At 41.4% G+C, this 14,436-nt stretch overlaps 1 protein-coding gene across 1 annotated transcript in view; it reads left to right on the top strand.

Moving 5' to 3' along the window:
• Positions 1–14,436, top strand: part of c1qtnf7 (C1q and TNF related 7) — a 17,021-nt gene extending 2,585 nt beyond the window's left edge. Inside the window, exons 2-4 of the mRNA XM_079802790.1 lie at positions 2,459–2,698; positions 7,310–10,111; positions 12,488–14,436. Of these exons, the coding sequence (XP_079658916.1) occupies positions 2,467–2,698; positions 7,310–7,938 (861 nt within the window). The 5' untranslated portion in view covers positions 2,459–2,466 and the 3' untranslated portion in view covers positions 7,939–10,111; positions 12,488–14,436. The remainder of the gene's footprint in view (positions 1–2,458; positions 2,699–7,309; positions 10,112–12,487) is intronic.

Genomic DNA, 14,436 nt, shown 5'->3' with positions numbered 1-14,436 from the left:
TTGTCTGAATCGGACAAAAAATGACTGAGCTATTTGAAGTCGATAGAGTCAGCAAAGTTCATTTTGAGAAAAATCGAGTTCGAGATTCCAAAACAAAATCACCTGTATGCCAGCCGAACTTAGCCCCGCCCACAACATTTGAGGTCGGGAAGTTCGGTCTGGACTTGATCCGTTGTGGAGCAACTATGGTCGACCCAGAGCTGTTCGGACCAATCAAATTGTCAGGGCGGGCTTTAAACGTTGATGGACAGATGATCAACAGTAACGGAAGCATCCACGTCACCAAAGAGCGCTTGGGTTGAATTTGTTTACTAAACGGAGAACTTGTTCATATATGCATTCACCTTTACTATTTCTCTCAAAAACTGATGATGGTGTTGGTAAGTATGTATCCTTAAATTCTTCTTTACACTCATCTTCTTCTTCTACTTCTTCCAGCGTGAGTGCAGTTGAGTTCTGTTGACAACTGTGCGTCGCTCAACACGTCACTTACTCCGTTGCTCTGATTGGCTGTAGGTCTATCCAAATGAGTGCAGAGGCATTTTCTATCCTGGTTCGGTTGAAACGCCCCATAATCACAGCCCAATGGAGTATCAGAATCATATTCTGACTAGAATCTGAGTATGACGACATCAGGCTAAAAATCACCAGCAAAATCCCTGGTAACACACACCAAGTCAACACCAAATTTCTATAGGAAACATATATACCCAACTTTTTTTTCCATGATACCACAATTGTTTGATTAACATCAATGAAACAGACAGTCTATATATTAAGATCTACTGTACCGCACGGATCTAATATAATGTCACACATCAGATGTTTCTCCTTCACCGGTTAGCCAAACGTTCACTGAAGACATAACAGATCATGTTCGTGTGAATACTCGCCAAGACAGATATTATGAAATACTGTAATTCTGTGTATATCGGCATCACGCGCTGTCTGAGGCGTCTTTGTGCGTACGCGTCGGATCTGTCAGTCAGCGCGAGTAAGATCGTTTTCATGGACGAAGGAAAGGTACTCCTCTCCGAAAACTTACAAATAAAGACACTTTTAGATGTTTAATTGCTATTTGGAGCATTGGGATTGCTAGACGAGGGCTTAATGAATGCATTTTTCATTTGTTTTGCCTGTATCTCGATATTATCCCGTGTGCATTCCGACTCCTTTTGCCAGCATGGGTCACATTATATGATATTTACTTTCTTTTACTTATTTATTTATCTGAATCTAACCGTCATGTCATCTAATGGAAACGTCAGCCGGCTGTTTATTATCATGTTAATTAATTTGTCTTTCGCCCCGACAGCAGGGGCGCCGTTTACCCCAAATACCATACTTTTACATATTCTATTATCGAAAAACTGTTGCTTTCATTAGCTTGAACGAAACCGAAAATCATCAGACCTTTGTCTCAAAATATGTTCAATAAGTTTACCGATTTGCTCATTTGCTACATAAATCTACAACATTTTAAAAGCATCAAATTAGTGCAGAATGAACTTTGCGCTGCTGCCCGTGATCGCGTCACGAATCAGACAAATTTCCACAGTTTTTTTTTTTTGCAGTAGTAACATAATAATTTGGTAGGATGTTGCAGGGTCTAGCAGTCATGTTGCTGGCCGACACAGTTCAGTGATATTGTAGCTCTGGAATGAGCTGGCTCAGAGCCTCAGACCCATTACCATATCATCATTCAGAGAGGTCTTTAAGATCACTCCTGCCATGCATCTGTCAAAACACACAGACCTGCAATAGTTCAGAGCTTATATGTGCATATTTGTGCACGGATGAATGCACAGTCTGGGTAATCACATGCCCGTGCACATCTGAATTCGTTAGCACACATTGTGTGATCTTATTGGAATACTTGGCAGGGATACAGCGAGAGGTATAATCATAATCAATTGCTCATGCAGTTGTTTTCCCATTGACAACACGTGCTGAGAAGCTGTGCAGTCTGGTTTTGTCTCTTTCAAGACTTTTTAAGAGTCTCAGTATTGTGTTTTCATTTCTATACACATGGTCTTCGGTAAATTTCCCTGTGGATCTGAAATCTCTTTTAGTAGATGTTTAAATTTTTTACTGATATGATCCAATAAAAAGGAAATAATAATGGTTGATATGCATGCATGAAATGTATGTACATAACATTTGCATTTTTGTATTTTTTGTAAAATTATAAATGAGTGTGTGTGTGTGTGTGTGTGTGTGGTGAACAGACAATCAACACAATAAACTGACTGTTATGAAGTCATTAATCATCATCTTCTTCTGCATGTGGAACAGTTTATTATTCCGTGACATTTCTGATTTCTTCTATAAATGTACTGGTTTGAGTATCAGTATAGCTTAAAGTTCAGCCAAAAGTGAAAATTCTTTCTTGAGGTGAACAATTTGATTCATTGGTTGTTGTTTTTTTACTTCCTTGCTGTTCTATTTTTTTACTTAGGTCTAAGGATGTGGACAATTGTGGGTGTGATCTGTCTCTCTCAGTGCATTATGGGTCAGCTGTTGGAGACCAGGTCTAAAGGAGCCCTGCCTCAATTCATTTGCAGCATTCCAGGGTTGCCAGGGGCACCAGGAAAGTCCGGCCCTCCTGGGCCTCATGGGGAGGATGGCCATGTCGGAATCCCTGGAAGAGATGGGAGGGATGGACGGAAGGGAGAAAAGGGAGAAAAAGGAGATCCAGGTAGAGGAACTACCTAACCCAGGGGTGTCCAATCCTGCTCCTGGAGGGCCACTGTCCTGCAGAGTTTAGCTCCAGTTCCAGTTAAACACACCTGAACCAGCTAATGAAGGTCTTCGGAATCACTAGAAACTTCAAGGCAAGTGTTTTGAAGCTAAACTCTGCAGAACAATGGCTCTTCGGGAGCAGGACTGGACACCCCTGACTTAACCATATATCTTATACAGTCAAACGCGTCTCTGTGTGGACAGGGCCTAGGTTGCCAAATATTTAATTAATTAAGTAGTCATTCAAATCTGCTCCTGGTGAGCTACTGTCCTGCAGATTAAACACACCTGAACCAGCTAATCAAGGTGTTCAGAGTTACTTGGAAATTGCAGGAAGGTGTGTTGGAGCAAGGTTGGATCTGAAGTCTGCAAGGAAGGTAGCCCTCCTGGGGCAGGGTTGAGATCCCTGAAGGCCGCAACATACTCCGCAAGAACAGAGAAAAAAGTTCTCGCTCCCAGGGCTGCCCTGGTTTGGGAGTTGACGCAGCTTGTTCTCGACACATCATCTGAGCAGAACTTTTTTCTTGTGGGTGTCCGAGAACTATTGTGTGATTGGTCCGAATTTTAAAGTGAGCGGGGTTAATGCAGAGAAACTGAGATTTTCGGCACCTGCTTTTCTCGTGAAGTATGTAATGTCCTGGCCAGAACGAACTTTGTTCTTGTTCTTGCCACCTCGGGAAAATGAACAAATTTCTTTGTTCTTGCAGAGTATGTTTCAAGCTTTACCTAGGGTGTGGTTTTACCCCAAAATTCAACATACATGACACAAAATGGCAAATGCAAATCCACATTTGTTGTTTCTGCTAATTACAGCGACCCATTTGCAGTCTATAAAAAGATTGATTTCCTGTTGAAAGGCTGATTTCTTGTTGAACTTATTTGTATAGTCAATCACACAACTGTTCTTTCACGTTTTGGATGGGTTTTTGTGACATTCAAGCTAAACACTAACGCTGTCACTCACTCTTTCTGCACTCAGTTGGTGTAATCGCAGTGACTCCAACCTACCTTGATGTCATGCATAAGATCAATCTATTTGCATGAACAAGGTTGTACATTTGTGTACCTCTAAAGCAGGGATGTCCAATCCTGCTCCTGGAGAGCCATTGTCCTGCAGAGTTTAGCTTCAACAAAAGTTTCTAGTGAAGACCTTGATTAGCTGGTTCAGGTGGAATCCAAAAGGAAGCCAAACTCTGTATAGTGGCCCTCCAGGAGCTGGATTGGACAGCCCTGCTCTAAATATAATCCCAGATGACATTGTTTGGATGTTTGCTTCAGTAAACTTTGATATATAATGACAGCTTATTGGATTGTGATAAAGCTCACACACAGATACATATTCTTTTAGGGATGAGTAATAACTTGTAGAATGAGTAGAATAATGAAGACATTTGTTTATGATGTGAATGACAGATTTCTGGTCCCGTGAGAAGTCTGAGTTCCAGAAACATGTAACGTTTCCAACCCCATTCCCTTTTGGTTCTTTGGTCTCTTATTTTGATATTCTGTTCTGTTTCCCTTAGTTCAGGTTTTTCTGCTCTATTTAGTTTCGGTTTTCTATGGCTGAATCTGAAATCGCCCCCTAAACCCTCAATCACTATTCCCTACGTTAGTCCACTAATATAGTTCAATTGAAGGAGTCAAAGAAAACGAGTGAGTGAATTCGGATAGTCCTTGAGTGTACATTGGCTGTACACTCTTTATTTAGGTGCAATGTGGGATTGAATGAATGCACTCAATAACGTCTACTATGGTTTCGGACACCACTACAAACGGCTGTCCCCTCAAATAATGCCCAATTTAAGGGTATAGGGGACGATTTCGGATTCAGCCTATTGTTTCTGATTATGTCCTTGTTTGTTTCTATGGTTACTTATAATTATCACCTGTCTCTGTTTAAGCTCCTTATTATCTCCATATTGTCACGGGGTGAAGAATCACACAAGGATAGCTTCAAACAAGGTGCCCGGAGGATGGATTTATTTACAAAGTGAAAAAGAGAACCCAGTGAGGGATGGGGTGCTCTGGTTAAGTGTGTGCTCTTTTCCTTGTGGGGCAGCAAGTCCGGGCTCTACTCCTGGGACGTTGATCAGTCACCGGCTGCTGTCTGAAAAAAGGTAGAGAACAGGCGTTAGAGTTCTGTCTCATGGAGAGGTGTCTCCCCCTCTGGAAAAACCCATGCGGCTTATGTAGCCATTACTTGATGGACTGCAGCTGGGGCCGATCAGCCTGTGATGAGGGCCGGCAGGTGCTCCTCGTCTGTTTCCAGGGCGACGCTGATGAGTCTTCGGGGTGCTCGTCACAATATATACTCCCTGTTCAGTTCAGTCCTCTGTCGGTTATCTTTATTTCATGTGTTGTTTATCTCCTGTACTCTGTACTCCTAGCGATCTCCTGCATTTATTATTAAAGACTATTTAAAGTATTCCTTTTTCATAAGTGTTGCCCACGCCACTATCGTAACAGAATAACCGACCAACAAATGAGTATAACTATAAAAAGAAATATGTATTTAGCAGTGGCTCAATGGGAATATTCCGTCCAATTTTGTGAGTTGGCTAAATGATCTAATTTGGATTACACAATCTTAAAACCATCTATTGGGCCGGTTTGCAGAGTGGCTAGTTGGTGGATTTGCCATGGGAGCTACACTGTGTGGAGTCTGCTTACCTGTGTGTAAGAAGTTTCTCTGACTCCATGCCAGTGGCCATGCCCGTAATAGAACCAGAGACAGAGCCTGTGCCCCCTATGGTCCTAGTGCTGGAATCCACTCCTGCTAGAGCCTGCCACCAGGGCTGTCCCAGAGCTTGCGCCCATTACCCAGTCCAATCCAGAGCTGAGAGCAGATTACAGCCTGATAGATTGGTGGTCTGTGGATCCAGGTCCCACCCTAGGCCCCACCCTCGAACGTTCTCCTTCTCTGTTGGTCCTGTCTGGCCATCTAGATGACTCAGCCCTGTCCACAGTATTTCCTCGTCCCCTAGACCCGATGCCTCCACTGGTGTTGTCCAGCTCCTCAGCTCTGCCCTCTACACAAGCTCAGTCCAGCCCTCTGGCTCTGCATCCCTCTCCTGCTCCCTCGTCTCTCAGGCTCAGCCTCAGTCAGTCGTTGCTCTGCCTCCGCTATGATCTTCCGGGTCTCCAGCTGCGCCTCAACTCTGCACCCCTTCAGCTCCACGGGCTCCTCCTTCCCTCCGGCTTCCCTGGTGTCCTCACTCCCTCTGCCGCCCCGGTCTGCCATGCCCCCATCTTCGCCTCGATCCCACAAGCCAGTGGCTCCACCTTGTGCTTCTAGGCCGTAGATGTCATCCTGGTCCATCGGCCTGTCTGCTCCGCCTGGGTCTCTACACATTGCCTCCATCGCTCGGTTCCCAGGTCCACCCGGACCATCCACCAAGGCTGCACACTGGCTCCTCCCTTTGCGGGCTCCGCCATGGTGTTCCCTTCTGCCAGCCCCTCCAGTTCCCTGTATATTTGAAACGTAGCAAACTGGCAGCTCCAGTAGTAATGAAAATATGATGTATCTTGAACTCTGTGAAACTAGCATGTATAAACCTTAATTAAACAATTTAACAATCAATTAAAGGGGCTATATGCAACTTTTTCCCCAAAATAAACGTAACAATAGCCTTTTTATTTTATTTTATTTTTTACCATTTATGACTCAAACATCTCCTGATGAGCATACTGACACCTTGTCCGCTCACAGTGGGTGCACCAATAAGCCTGTATCCTATTTTTCCTATTTTCTGGCGGGTAGGTTTTTCCCGCGCTGTCTGCGGATGTGACGTCACCACCGCTGCGATAGCGAGCAGAAAATAAGAGCAGTTCTATTTTTTTACCACAGGTGTCAGTCGCGAGTTTAAATTTCAGAAAAACGCATATAGCCCCTTTAAAAAGGAATTTATACCTGTATGATATTACGCTGGACCAGTGCAGTTGGAAAAATGGATGGACGATTAAGCTGCGGGCGCCATCTCCAGGCGAAACGTGGGAATTAATTCAACATGCGACTCTCACAGTGCATTATGGGTATTCTCTAGCGGTTGAGCGTACATCAGTTGTACACTCATTATTTTGGTTCATTGTGGGATTGAATGAGTGCACTCAATAATATTCACTATGGTTTCGGACACCACAACAAATGTCTGTCCCCTCAAATAATGCCCTATTTAAGGGTATAGAGGGCGATTTCCGACACAGCCATGGTTTCTGATTATATCCCTGTTTGTTTCTATAGTTACTTATAATTATCACCTGTATCTCATTTAGTTCCTTGTTACCTCTTGCATACTCCCTGTTCAGTTCAGTCCTCTGTTGGTTATCGTCTTTATTTCATGTGTTGTTTATCTCCTGTACTACTAGCGATCTCCTGTGTCCTCTTAGCGATCTCCTGCGTTTATTATCAAAGACTATTTAAAGTATTCCTTTTTCATGCTTGTTGCCTACATTAAAGTATGATGTTTTTTATTATTAATGGGAATCATTTCAGACTGGACCAGTGCAATATTGTTTGAGAGGGTTTTGGCTAAAAACAGCATCTTTAAGAGTCCTGTGTTTGTTTCAGGGCTCAGAGGTCGAGTCGGAGCGACAGGAAAACTCGGAGAGCGTGGAGAGAGAGGTTTCATTGGGAAGCGTGGACCTGAGGGTGATCCTGGAGATTTAGGGCCTCCTGGTCCTACAGGACGTTTTGGAGGGAAGGGTGACAAGGGCCAACGTGGCCCTCCGGGAGAACCAGGTATCTGCAGATGTGGGAGTTTGGTTCCCAAATCTGCTTTCTCCGTTGGCATCACCAGTAGCTACCCTGCTGAAAAAGCACCGATCAAGTTCAACAAAGTCCTGTTTAATGAAGGTGGCCACTACAACCCCGAGACGGGAAAATTCATCTGTGCATACCCAGGAATATACTACTTTTCTTATGACATCACTCTGGCCGACAAGCACCTGGCCATTGGGCTGGTCCAGAACGGAGAGTACCGGATAAAGACTTTTGATGCCAACACCGGAAACCATGACGTGGCGTCTGGCTCAACCGTGATGTTTCTCAACCCAGAGGATGAGGTATGGCTGGAGATCTTCTACAAGGACCAGAACGGCCTGTTTGCTGATCCCGGCTGGTCTGACAGCCTGTTCTCTGGGTTTTTACTTTATGCAGATACAAACTATATGGACACATTGGCGGAAGACTACAAATAGCGGACATGGTAACATCAATAAATGGTGCTACCTATATGTCCAGTCCATTTCTGTCTGTGTATTGTGTTGTGCTGTTTTTCAGCATCTCACGCCATGAATGCTGCATTTCCAGACACTGTTTCAATTTATAAAAAAAAGCAGTTGTTTAGTAAACCTTAAGAACTTAAGAAAGTCTGTTCTGGTGAATTAACCAGCAGCCATATCACCCTGCAGCCCAAGACTGGTTTCCCACTGAAGCTAAGCAGGGCTGAGCCTGGTTAGTACCTGGATGGGAGACCATCTGGGAAAAACCAGGTAGCTGCTGGTAGAGGTGTTAGTGAGGCCAGCAGGGGGTGCTCACCCTGTGGTCTGTGTGGGTCCTAACACCTCACTATAGTGATTGGGACACTATACTGTAACAAGCACCATCCTTCGGATGAGACGTTAAACCGAGGTCCTGACTCTCTGTGGTCATTAAAAATTCCAGGATGTCCTTCGATAAAGAGTAGGGGTGTAACCCCGGCATCCTGGCCAAATTTGCCCATTGGCCCCTCTCCATCATGGCCTCCTAATCATCCCCATATATACAGATTGGCTTCATCACTCTGTCTCCTCTCCACCAATCAGCTGGTGTGTGGTGGGCGTTCTGGCGCAATATGGCTGCCGTCGCATCATCCAGGTGGTGCTGCACATTGGTGGTGGATGAGGAGATTCCCCCCTTCTATATGTAAAGCGCTTTGAGTGCCTAGAAAAGTGCTATATAAATGTAACAAATTATTAAAATACTTTCTGATGAAAATTATGTCATTGCCAAATATACAAATAAGAATTGTCTTGTATATACTGGTTATTGATATGTGTGAAAAAGTCAATCATGCAATTATGATCACTTATGTCACACTTTTTGAACCCTTTTTTTTAACTCTAAAGCTAACGGTTTCAACTTTTAACTGTTTTTAGACTGAAAATTGCATTTATTTGGAATTAACTTTTTTTATATTTTGCACATATAAGGCCCACAACATATTCAAACTCATATATATCCCACGTAAAAATATGTGTATACAGTATATCAAGCGTAGCACTAGTAGCATTAGTTCTGGCAGGTCATGTTAGTCAAGCTCGCATCAGCTGACACTCAGCTGATTCACATCTACCTATAGGAATACGCCTAACACAGTATATCTATCCATAGTTTTCACGTGTCGTCACACGTTTATAGGAACGCCCACCTGGAGAGCAAAACAAGGCTCTCCTCGATTGCCCGCTAGTCAATTTTACCAGGTTTGTAGTCAGTATTAATGCGGTAAGACAGTGATATTAAAATACCATATTCAATATACACCTTATTGATGTTGCATACTTTGTACAGGAAAGCAGACGAACACAGAATATTAATGCAACACGAGGTGTTTTCCCCATCGAAACCCATTATAAAGAAAACGCGTTGCGTTCATATTCTTGCCTCATCTACTTGCCTGTATATAGTATGCATCATCAAAAAGGTGTAAACTTAATTTGATCTTTAAATATCACTGTTTTAGTGCATTACGGCACTTTAAGGGTGGGTTGCACTAAGGATTCTTTAGCCTGTTTTCCGCTACTTGATCAGCTCTATAGCGGTTTTACTGCGTAATTAATCTGTGTTTAAAATGAAGTGGTGCAATGACTCGATTTAAAATAAAACCCATATCAACAAATCCTTTAAACTTTGCTTAATTTAATCCTTATTGGTGCAGCTCCACCCTATAGTGTTTTTCACGTTAAGCGTTTTAAAAACGTCCCGCTGTTTTCAGTGATTGAAATACTGCAGCAGGTGCTGTATATGGATCATAAGTGCCCAAAACATGCATCTTGTCCACATATTTTTGTTTTAAGATGGAAATTTGACAGGCTTGTGCTGCCGTATGGAGTTCTATGGCGGTTTTGCCCTCCAAGGCTCCGCGACAGTCACGTGACTGAAAACTATGGATATAGGGTCCATTCAGTATTATCAGCAGCTTATCGCGTTGCTCAGGAGCTTACCCTCCTCCATCCCCAGCTCCTCCTGTCCTCCAGTCAGGATTTGGCCTTCTGATATTCCTCTTCAAATCAGACTCATTTCTCGAATTATGTTGTTACATTAAATGATTGTCATTAAGAACATTAATGATATCACTACCTTATATTGGTTGTGTTTTGTTTATCCTAAGGGGCAGGGCCGGCCCGTGGCATAGGCGGAATAGGCAAATGCTAGGGGCGCCACTCATCCTTAGGGGCGCCAAAATGTATTACCGATATTTTATTAATATTCATTTGAAATATTACCAAATAAAGCGCAAAAAAAGCGTCCCCCGCCTCTTCCCAGTCCGCCGCATCAATCTCCCCCCGCCGAGCTACTTGAAGTGCGTCAGAAATATAACGTGCAATCAGTTTAACGTTAGGGGAATTTGTTGTGTCGCGCCGCCTTTCGCGGCATCCAAAGCAGACAGGATTGATTTTATTTTTTAGGGTGCTTGGCCGCTCGCGCCAGGTGTAGACTCAGTGAAAGTTGCCTGATCATTTATGACGGATGGCCGAATTGTAGTGTCAAAAAAGACAGAAGCCCTCTGATGATGGGAAGATAAGGAATACACTGCTCTTCTTACTTAGTATTTGTGTCTTGTTTCTAGTCTAAATATATACAAATTCTTAAATCAAGATGCATTTACTAGATAAGTTAAATGACATAAGATATGTTTTCTTGAAAATAAAATCAAAATGAAGTGAGTTTTTGCTTATAACAAGCAAAATGATCTGCCAATGGGGTGAGAAAAATAATCTTGTTCCTGATTGAAATCTTGTTTCTTTCCCAAACAGAAATAAGATTATTTTTCTCACCCCATTGGCAGATAATTTTGCTTGTTTTAAGCAAAAAACTCACTTTATTTTGATTTTTTCCCCCCAGAAAATAAGAAAAAATATCTAATGTCATTTTACTTATCTAGTAAAGGCATCTTGATTTAAGCATTTTTAGATTTTATACTGGAAACAAGAAATAAATACTAAATAAGAGCAGCATTTTTTGCAGTGTAAAGACCGAAGTAAAGTGATGTAGGCTAATGAATGAACAGTGTATCTATAATTGCATAGTGGTAAAATACTAATGTTCGCTAATTTAATTCGTTATTTTTACCTTAAACTATGCAAGCAGCTGTTCTGGGTTCTCCAGAGGCCACACAGCCAGTGTGATTTTGTAAAAAAAAAAAAAATAATTTTTTTTTATATATATATAAATATTAAACGCATGTAATATCACTTTTTTTAATAGCTTAATGTTTTTACTCTGCAGTTGTGCAGTTTTAAGGGGATATATAGCAATTTGAAAATGTATTTGCCAAAATTAGTAATGATATTTATATACAGGTTCATTTAAAATAGTCAAGTCAAGTCAACTTTATTTATACAGCGCTTTTAACAATGTAGATTGTTTCAAAGCAGCTTTACAGTGTTAAACAGGAAAATAATGCAACATAATTTTATTCAGCTGTATAGCCATTCTGGAAAAAACGCTGATGTCATCAGTTCATTTCAATTATCATACAGTGACAGTGTGGGCTTTAGATCAATAATTCGATCAGTAATTTAGTTTAAATGGTTAATTTAGTTTATTATTTAGATTTATTTCGATGTTTAGTTGAAAAATTTAGTGTCCCCAACTGAGCACGCCAAGCCAGAGGCAACAGAATAACAAAATAGCAACATTTTAGGTAAAATTCACATTAAATATCTAAATTTCACAGTTTAATTCCTGGTGAAAACATGAATGCTCATAGTCAAGTGTAAGATTGCTGCCATCTACTGGAAAACAAACACTTTTGCTAGTTCTCAATGAATAGTTTGTGCATGAATGCTAGATGCTATTACTCTTGCTCTTTGTGTTTAGGCTGTAATGTGGCGTAGGTGCTATTTTTGTATAGTTTAAGAATAGAGAATAGAATAGAATAGAAAACTTTATTGTCATTGTACAGCTGTACAACGAAATTGTCTCATTTTGAAAGTGCATACACATAAGAAAACTATACAATTAAACAAAAGTAACCCGTGCAAATATGACAGATATGTGCAGTAAAGTGCAGATATGTGCAGACATTTGATTGCATACCTGTGTATACATTGGTAATGTAACATTTGTTAGGTGGAATTTAGAGCTTGCACTGCTATTGGATAAAAACTGTTTTTGAGGCGGTTCGTCCTGGTTCTAATTGATCTGTACCGTCTGCCTGATGGTAGCAGATTGAAAAGAGAGTGACCTGGATGAGATGTGTCCTTTATGATGCTGTAAGCTCTCTTGAGGCAGCGGGAGCTGTGTAGGTCCTCCAAGGTTGGGAGAGGTTTAACTATCATCAGCCTTTAAAAAATAAAATAATAATAATAATATCATGAACATAATGATGGGGTAGAATGGACTGGACATCATATAAAACAACAACAATTGTACGAGTGTTTCCACAACTTAGACTGATAACGTGTAGTGCTAAACCTTGATACAAGGGGCACCAAATAAAATCTTGCCTAGGGCAGCAAATTGGTCAGGGCCGGCCCTGCTAAGGGGGGTTGGGATGGGCAGGGAGTTCTTGCCCAGAAAGCAACCATACTGCCAATCCAAACTTTATGCTAATTGTCAATCATCTTTGATGACAGTGGTCCTGACAGAACTATTTTAAGTATGGATTATGTGTTCAAGTTCTTTTTATTAATATTAAAGGCCCACTGAAGTGCTTTGAAACGTGCAGCATTATTCAACGTGTTGACGTAATTTCCCCTGAAACGGCTCCAGCTGTAAGCAGTTCCTCCCCAATTTTGAAATGGCCAATAGCATTTCGTTAATATCACAGTTTGACAAGAGCCTTTCTGTTTGGTAAAGCCAGTTTTCTCCTAATCTCTAATCGTTTATCATCATAATCTCCTCCATATCGCTTTGAAATACAGCATTGTGTGCAGCATTTAAATGGGTCCGATATGTTTTGTTGTCTGCGCCGACTCGCGCATATGATCTGCTCTGCGCTTTCGTGTCTGTAGTCAACGGCTCTGGTCTAGACTGGCAGTGCGCGTGAAACTATAGTGAAACCAGACTCCATTTCCCTCAACTGAAAGCATATTTACTCTCGTTTCCTATCGCATGTATAGTGTGTGCTGTGTGCCTTTCACCATGTAGAAAATAGTAAATGTGTGAACAACTGAAAGATTTCAGCAGCGACAGCGTCTATTTATAGTGTAGGGGGCGGGCGCTTCAGATTCTAGAGCGCATTTGATTGGACAGAAGATGTGATGAGAAGATGAAGTCTGCGATGATGTCATCAAAATCTGTGATCCATTTTACCGGAAGTGAGAGAGTGTACGCTGTGAATGCGTATATCTCCTAAATGCGAATTTTGTCATTGTTTTGGAACACACCATCTTACTCCTAACCTTAAGGCTAAGCTAAAAGACTTAAATTTTGATTTCAGGCCTTTAATGTTTACTTACTAAATATACAACAAAAAAAAGTACAAAATATTCATTCACTTCGTTTTTGCGAAGTGTTCATGTGAAATATATTGTGAAATATTCTATTATAAAGAGTATATATTGTTTAATTGATCATAATGCTGCATTATTTTTTGCTGTGTGAATTCATGTGTCAAATGAATCCAAAGATCTGAACAGAAACTCCCTTGTTTTTATTGTGTCTATGAGTCACTTCAGTTTAATTTGTCAGGAGAGAGTTTGTCTGCTGTCAGAGAAAACAGCTCAACCATCTGGACTGTTCTCAGACCTTGACCTGAACAACAAAAGCTCTGTGCTGGACATATATATATATGTAAGAAGAAGAAGAAGAAATCAAACATTTGTTTCAAGGTTGATTTCAAAGATCAAATTTGAATAAATGGACCAATAAATTCTGCATGAGTGTATTGTTTTTTTTAATTAAATTTGTTATGGCCAGACAGATGATTTTGTCAAAAGATTAAAAAGTTAGTAATGCAAAGCAGTGTTTTGCATTTGGAGGGAAAAAAGAACACCCTCTCTGAATTCTGATTACAACCATCTGAGCAGGATCCAATAACATACAGTACAACATTTGCCAATATATTATACATATACACCGATCAGGCATAACATCATGACCTAATAATGTGTTGGCCCCTCTTTTGCTGCCAAAACAGCCCTGACCCGTCAAGTCATGGACTCCACTAGACCCCCGAAGGTGTGCTGTGGTATCTGGCACCAAGATGTTAGCAGCAGATCCTTTAAGTCCTGTAGGTTGTGAGGTGGGGCCTCCATGGATCGGACTTGTTTGTTCAACACATCCCACAGATGCTTGATTGGATTGAGATCTGTGGAGTTTGGAGGCCAAGTCAACACCTCAAACTCATTGTGCTCCTCAAACCATCCCTGAACCATGGAGTACTGAGTATAAAACACCCTCTCTGAATTCTGATTACAACCATTTGAACAGGATCCAATAACATACAGCATTTGCCAATATATAGGCTACTCACTACATTGATTTGTTTT

The sequence above is a fragment of the Gobio gobio genome (assembly GCF_949357685.1).
Source record: "Gobio gobio genome assembly, chromosome: 21".
NCBI lineage: Eukaryota > Metazoa > Chordata > Actinopteri > Cypriniformes > Gobionidae > Gobio > Gobio gobio.
This window is presented reverse-complemented; position numbering and strand designations above follow the sequence as displayed.